This window comes from Tachypleus tridentatus, chromosome 8 (assembly GCF_004210375.1).
Source record: "Tachypleus tridentatus isolate NWPU-2018 chromosome 8, ASM421037v1, whole genome shotgun sequence".
In the NCBI taxonomy this organism is placed as follows: domain Eukaryota; kingdom Metazoa; phylum Arthropoda; class Merostomata; order Xiphosura; family Limulidae; genus Tachypleus; species Tachypleus tridentatus.
This window is the reverse complement of record NC_134832.1, coordinates 130,902,601-130,910,814: the sequence shown is the minus strand read 5'-3', so window position 1 is coordinate 130,910,814 and position 8,214 is coordinate 130,902,601. Positions and strand designations below refer to the sequence as shown.

At 32.6% G+C, this 8,214-nt stretch overlaps 1 protein-coding gene across 7 annotated transcripts in view; it reads left to right on the top strand.

Moving 5' to 3' along the window:
* Positions 1–5,232: 5,232 nt before the first annotated feature.
* The window catches only part of LOC143223495 (mitogen-activated protein kinase kinase kinase 7-like), a 91,647-nt gene continuing 88,665 nt past the window's right edge, over positions 5,233–8,214 (top strand). For 3 of the 7 annotated variants that reach the window (XM_076451556.1, XM_076451554.1, XM_076451550.1), the window contains exon 1: positions 5,454–6,346. In XM_076451556.1, coding sequence (XP_076307671.1) covers positions 6,209–6,346 — 138 coding nt within the window. In that variant the 5' untranslated portion in view covers positions 5,454–6,208. Of the gene's footprint in view, positions 5,252–5,286; positions 6,347–8,214 lie in introns of those variants that run through there. The other 4 variants (XM_076451551.1, XM_076451555.1, XM_076451558.1 and 1 more) reach the window with 4 other exon arrangements.

Sequence of the window (8,214 nt, the reverse complement as noted above, 5' to 3'; positions counted from 1 at the left end):
AATTTAAAACTCATCTAATTTTAAATTTTAGATAACTCTAAAATTTCTGGTCACTCCTGATGTTATTAATTGGATCTTGAAAGTAAATAGATAGGAAATATCATGATACGGGATTTATGGCAGAGTTTTCTGCTTTGTTAATAATGATTAATTTCGACAAAAGAGAATCAATGACGACCAAATGGTCATTGACGTTGACTGGTGTCTGTTGATTTCAAGATCATTCATAAAGGTCTCTACATGACACCTAGACTATTTCCAGAAAGAGTACTATGGCTTTAGCTATGACCCAGACCACAGATACCAACTGAGAAGGACTGTACATTTGCCAAATAGAACCAGAAGTGATAAATCTGTCCGAGCCGAGAGGTACCCATTGAAACTATCAACTCATCTAACGGAAGAGAAGGATCTGAAGAGACTTATCTGGCAGTCTATGACAAATCAGATAAGGAATCACTGTGGATATATATATGTTGGACAAAACATCAATGTCGACTTCCCAATCAGTATGAGTGATCGATCATCAAAAGGTAGAATGATCAGTTAATCAGAAACTAATGACTGAAAAGATGTCATGGTTATTGCTTTCAAATCCTTAAGTTGTAACATGAAACAGCATATACGTGTTACACTCGTGTGTAATTTAAAACAGTCGCTGATCTGGATGACTACAGTTTACAAAGGAAGTAGTATTCCTTAATCTCCAAGCTATGAAATGTTAATTTTCTGAGCAACAGAACTGAAGAGCTTAGCAACCTTTGTTTTTCATGCTTTTGAGCAGAGTTTCACCGAATGGGGTAGCTGATGATAGTTGCTTGATATACTTCAACGTTAGGACATGTGACCATCATACTATTAAGTTGTGGCCCGGCATGGCCAAGCGTGTTAAGGCGTGCGACTTGTAATCTGAGGATCGCGGGTTCGCACTCCCGTCGCGACAAACATGCTCGCTCTTTCAGCCGTGGGGGCGTTATAATGTTTCGATTAATCCCACTATTCGTTAGTAAAAGAGTAGCCCAAGAGTTGGCGGTGGGTGGTGATGACTAGCTGCCTTCCCTCTAGTCTTACACTGCAAAATTAGGGACGGCTAGCACAGATAGCCCTCGAGTAGCTTTGTGCGAAATTCAGAAAACAAACAAACAAACATACTATTAAGTTTGTTAAACAGTAGTTTTGAAACTCCGCTGAAAGGGATTTTTGAGCTATCAGGGAATAGTTCACAATTTCTTGTTTTTTTACAATCAAGCGTTGTTAAATTTCATATAATAGCTTTTTCTGAAACTTGGTTTGTTGAGGATGGATTTGTTTCCTTTTCGATTCCAGGTTACTCCTTTTATTCTTCATCTTCTAGTCTAAATAAGGCTAGTGGAGTGGCAGTTTTTGTTAAATTTGAGATACTGACTATGATAAAAGAAGTACAGTACATTAAGTCTGATGCTTTAATTTTATTTTGTATGATTCAAAATAAGAAATTTAATCTCTTTGTTGTTTATCGATCTCCTAGATTGCCTGTATTGAAATTTATTGATGAGCTTTCATTAGAATTGAATTTATACAAATATGATATTAATATACTTGTTGGTGATTTTAATATAGATGTTTTGGCATTTGATGATGTTTGTTATAAGAATGCATATTTTAAGTTTTTGTCTGAGAACAATCTTCGTATTATTATTTCTTCTCCTACACGGATAACCAATGTTACTAATTCTTGTATTGATTATTTTTTAATTAGTGGAAATACTGTTAAAATTGTTATTCTTATATTGTTGAGAGTTTTTTGACCGATCATTTTCCAATTGTTTTATGTATAGACATTTTATCGGATCTAGAACATGTCTCAAATGTTCAAAAGATTAAGTTTAATGAATTGAGTTCTTGTTTGAATTTTTCAGATTGGTCCTGTGTTATGAATTGTTCTGATGTTAATGTTGCTTATGATAATTTTGCTGAAGTGTTAACTGATTGTATTCAAAGTTGTACTACTACTGTTTCTGTGTCACGAAAGTTTAGAAAAATTAAGCCATGGATTACCAGTGAATTGGTTTTGTTAATGATTAAAAGAGATAAGTTAAAAAAAGAAAGTACATCAATTTCCTGATGATATTTATCTAAAGATTAGATTTAAGTGTTTAAGGAATTATGTTGTTAGCTTGACCCGTAAGACTAAATGGACTTATTATCATAACCTGTTTAAGAATGCTAAAACTATTAAACAGAATTGGAATATTGTTAACTCTATTATTGATGTTAAAAAAAAAATAAGAAATTTTGTAATTTTGGTACTACTGATTTATCTGATTTGAATTATTTTTTTGTTAATGTTGCTAAATCTACTTGCTCCAATCCTAAATTTTGTTCTCAGGGCATGCCTCCTGCTCCTTCTTCTTCTTGTTATCTATATCCTGTTACTGTATCTGAAACTATGAATAATATTTTCTCCTTATCAAATTCAGCTTCTAATGGTGTAGATGGTGTTTCGGTTAAGATTTTGAAAGCTAATGCTAATCTTTTTGCACCAATTTTGACTTTTTTAATTAATTTATCTTTTACTCAAGGGAAGTTTCCTAATGCTTTAAAGTTATCGTTGGTCATTCCTATTTATAAATCTGGTAATATTTCTGATTTTACGAATTATAGACCTATTTCCTTATTAATACATTTCTCTAAACTATTTGAAAAATCTATGAAGATTAGAATTTTATCATTTCTTGATAGACATTCAGTTTTGTCTCCTTCTCAATTTGGCTTTCGGCCTGGGCTTGGAACGGAGGTTGCTGTTGCTAAACTTGTGGGAAGTATTACAGAAGCTTTGGATTCTGATCTTCATCCAATTGCTGTTTTGCATAATGTAAGCTTTACATTCTCATGTTTATCACTTGATTTACTTCATAAGGTAGAATTGTTAAGTGATTAAAAATTCTGTAACCCTTACTTTCTAAAACACTGAGTGAATTTTCTCAAGTAGAATGTCGTCCACTGTTTTGAGAAAATCACAACAATAATCTAGTTGAGCGTTGAAAACTATATGAGCATACCATTTTGAACTCATTAAGTTTTCATCTATTTGCCTGGAAAGTATGCCTGTTCTACAAGCTAAATGGGAGTTGTGTTTCCTTTGAGTGTGCAATGGGGTTTCGTAGCAACAGCACAAATTTTAGTTCTTGAATACTTGAAATGGAGGTATTCGTATACATAAAGCTATTTATATAAATAAACATATGTACACAATACCTAATATATGTTTTGTAACACAAATCTTTTTTTTCCAATGCAATAACATAAAGCAATAATATTTTAACAACCAATAAGAACAGCATCTCTCTTGCATCTAAAAATAAAATAAGTGCTCTGCATTTAATTTACTCCAATGTTTATGACGTCTTTAACTTATTTTTTAGACTAGTTGGCATAAAACATTAATTTCATTCTTTAAAATTCAATGATGGTGTTTTATTTTTTACATTGATACTTAAACTTTCACTAAGTAGTATTTTTCAATATTCTTTATTAGAAGAATGTTTGTTGGAGTAATTACACCATTTCTGTTAACATGGTTTAAGATATTGCAACTAATGGGCTTATTGTTTGTTTGTTTTGGAATTTCGCACAAAGCTACTCGAGGGCTATCTGTGCTAGCCGTCCCTAATTTAGCAGCGTAAGAATAGAGGGAAGGCAGCTAGTTATCACCACCCACCGCCAACTCTAAGCCTATTCTTTTTACCGACGAACAGTGGGATTGACCGTCACATTATAACGCCCCCACGGCTGGGAGGGCGAGCATGTTTGGCGCGACTCTGGCGCGAACCCGCGACCCTCAGATTACGAAGCGCACGCCTTAACTAATGGGCTTAAAATAATGAAATATATTTCGTAAAGTGTACATTTATGCTGAACTGAAATTTACACTTTTTATGTTGCCTACGAGATGACCATTAGCCAATCTAGTGCACTATGATTCGCGTAAATTGTGATTTAGGACCCAACCTTGGAACCCATTACTGGGTGAGAATGAAGTCAGATGCAACATTGAACAGGTCATGTCTACAGTTTCTGACCAGTTTAATTTTCTGAAATGTGAGAAGGGTCCATTGCAGATCAGTCTAAAAAAACACAGCGTATATGTATATGTATATATATATATATATATATATGTAGGACGAAACTAACTTAATGGTATTTCTGAACCACAAAGGCCCAGCATAGTCATGTGGGTTAAGGCGTTCAACTCGTAATCTGAGAGTCGCGGGTTCGAATCCCCGTCGCACCCAACATGCTCACCCTTTCAGCCGTGGGGGCGTTATAATGTTACGGTCAATCCCACTATTCGTTGGTAAAAAAGTAACCCAAGCGTAGAAGGTGGGTGGTGATGACTAGCTGCCTTCCCTCTAATCTTTCATTGCTAAATTAGGGATGGCTAACGCATATAGCCCTCGTGTAGCTTTGCGCGAAATTAAAAAAAAACGAAAATCAAAAAACAAAAACTGAAGAACAATGCATATGATAAGTCTAAATGGAAGCTTCTGAAATTTCGTACATTAATACAGAGGCAGAAAACACACAATGTGCCATACTACACGAATTGAATACTGAAAAAAATGGCACTGGTATTAATATTATACGTGATAATATGAGGCAGCGAGGTACTTTGATGGCTCAAGGGTAAGCTTTAGGGCTTATAATGCTACAATTAAAAACAAATTATAGTGAAAGTATTATACAATAAAAATGACATAATTTCTCTCCTAAAATCAAAATACTGAAAATTATGTATCTTTATTATTTTTATGTACAACTGGTTCTCTGCCCTCTTTTTTCATAGGGATCATTTAGTCACTGTGCAGTCTTAAAATTGTTTAACCCAATTTTCATTATAACTAGTGCCATTTTTACTGGTGCTATACTATTATTTCTATTATTTTTACCAGTACCATCACCTTCCTTTTGCGCAGCGGTAAGTCTGCAGGATTACGACATTTAGAATCAGATTTCGATATCAGTGGCTGGTAAAGCACGTATTGTCTATTTTAATATTACTTTTATTTGTCGAATTAATATATTTTGTATAATATAATTATACATTTATACTTATTGTGTTTTTAATATAGAGATTTATATACTTGTTTTTATTTTTAACTGTATATCAGTTCATGAAACAGCCCGGCATGGCCAGGTGGTTAGGGTCGTGAGTTCCAATTTCCGTCACACCAAACACGCTCGCCCTTTCGGCCGTGAGGGCGTTCTAAAGGTACGGTCAGTCCCACTATTCGTTGATAAAAGAGTATCCCAAGAGTTGGCAGTAAGTGATGATGACTAGCTACCTTCTCTCTAGTCTTATACTGCTAAATTTGGGACAGTTAGCCCAGATAGCTCTCGTGTAGCTTTGCGTGAAATTAAAAAAATAAACAGTTCATAAATCTTTAATTCAGTTTTTATAAAAGGTAGATGTCACTTTTGTCAAGACGTTAATGGGTGAAACTTGTTTCTTATTATTTGCCTGTATTTGTTGTTTAGGAGAGTATTAAAAACACGAGAGAGAGAGAAATTAGAAGGAATGCATAATTTAAGATTTTAAGTACAAAGATATCTGTGAAAAGTTCTGTTTGTAGTTGTTACATTTGTTTCAGGAAGGTTTTTAAATAATGAATGAGTAATTTTGTTGGAAGTGGAATCCTTTAAGTGATTATCTAGTGTAGTACTACGACGTCTCAGCTGTACTAACACTAATAACAGTTATGATAATATATAATATTTTACATTGTGTAGTACAGTACGGTACTAAGCAGCATAGTCCTACACAAACAATACCTTTTTCCTATGTAAGTTGATGTCGGAGAGTAGGACTATGAATTATCTGTGTTGAGGCACACACTGAATATCCGTACAGTGTTGGTGTCAGAGTGGTTGTTCATAGACTGACATAGCCAAGTATTACATCGCTACTCAAGGTAGCACAACCACAGTGATACTGTTAGTTGTACTAGTAGGCTTATTAATACTAGTACTGATGTTGAAGTTATTTAACTAAAACTAAAAGTTGCAGTGTACACATATTACAATTATTAGTTTACAAAATATAAGGACAACTAGGAAAATATTAAGTTCATAAGTTTGGAGTAAAGCTGTATTATTCTTCAATAGGCTGCATGATTTGAGCTGAGGACATATTGGCAACTGCCTGTATAGTGTATAAATAGATGTAAAAATGGAACAGTCACACAGTACTGGAAGCAGTGCCTCAAGTGGACATATACATGGTGGAGTTCGATATACAGAAGAACAGTCAAAATTCCCTTTTGGGTTTGTAGAAGAAATAGTTTATCAAGAAATTACATTATTAGAGGTGAGCAAAAATTCCTTTAGTTATATTACAACCATTAATAATCAGTTGATTTGGGATCATGATAAATGTATAAGTTGTTTCCAATTCTAGACCTGCCAGTAGGTGGGAGGAACAAAGGAGGCAACTGTTCAGGGACCTGGGCAAATGAAACCTGATTATGCTATAAAGCATGTTTTGCACTTACACTTTTAACTGTAAATGTTTGTTGCTATCAGTTTGTCTAGTCTATGAGCTTGTTGCTGTCTTAATTTAGGATCTTCTTTTTAACAAGTTCTAAAAACTGTTAAAAAAGAGAAAGAAAGGGTGCCTGACAAGGGTGTTGCCCCAAGTCCTGTGTTGGTTCTTGTCACTCTTGGTTGTTTCTTTTGGAATAATATCACAAGTAAATTGTTTGAAAATAATGTAGGATTGAAAATTAATTTTTTATTCAATATGGTATACCTGGAAAGTTAAAAGTACCATCAGATATTCTGTTAGAGAGTTAAATGAGTATTAAAATATTTATTGCTAGGACTGTACACATAAACTGCTTATACCATAAGATAACATGCTATATATTCTTACACAGAGCCAGTTGCTTGTTAAGAATGAAATAACTTTTCAAGTTATGCATTAGACTTTTCATACTTAAATATATATTGGGGTTTACTTTTATACCTTTATGTGATATCTATTTTTAATAAGGAATTAAAACAATATATATATATAATACTTTAAAGCAATGGCTTGCCAGTATTTTTATTTATAATCACAACAAACATAATTTTTTTTTTCATTCAAATTATTATCTGTTAATTTCAGAGGTTTAACACTCAAATAAAATTAACCTCACTTCTCCTTATACAAAAGAAACAATTTCTTTCCAGTTATCTCAACTGGCATAACATGGTGGTTAGGGCTCTTGACTCACATTAGCTTTCAAGTGGCATTGCATAAAATTGAACAACCAACTATAAATAAATAACTTTACAATTTTTAGTGTTTAAACTAATATTTTAAGATTGATCCTAACCACTAAGATTGTAGAAGGATGTTAGATAAATAGACAAGTCAGTAAATTTGAAAAACTTACACTATCTAACTCTTACATTTGTATAAGATCTTCTGTATGTTGTTGAATTCAGTAATAACTATATATGCATGATGCATGAATCCTTTATTATTTATTGAATATATAGTAGAACAATGTATTTAGAGCTTGAAATAAAATGTTGAAAAAACTAGTAGTAGAAACAGAATACCTTTTTTAGTATTTCAAATTAAACAGTTATAATTTAGAGATAAATTAATCAGGTTTATTGCATGTAAATAATCTGAACCATTTCCCTGTTTTCATACATAAACTGAACGTGTATAGAATTATGTTTATAAAATGTTTTGCTGAAACACAATTTAAATGACATTGTTAACAATTTTTTTTGAGCATCATTAATTTTTTAAATAAAGAAAACAAATTTTGTAAATATTCATTTAGTCATTGCAAATGATTATGCATACCAATATGTTATCTTGAAACGTCATAAGGAACATTATAAGTGTTGTTTGAGCAAAAACAACACAACAAAATCTCGAATATTTGTGGTTTTAACAATGAATTAATACATATTATTTGTAAATTCTATACAAAACATTGTATACTTTAAGTTCTTTCTTCTTTTTTTTGTTTGTTATTGATAACTTAAAGGCATACTATTTTTTGATAGAAGCTTTCAACAATTTTACATGCCACGTTTTAAGGATTGTTGAGATATTTGTGGTTGCAGTTGTATTTTATTTCATCACTACTGGTGCATTAATGTTTTTTAAATCAAATGCACTGGTAAAAGTAATTGTTTGTGGTCTCTGTAAAACTTATAAAAGGTGTAATA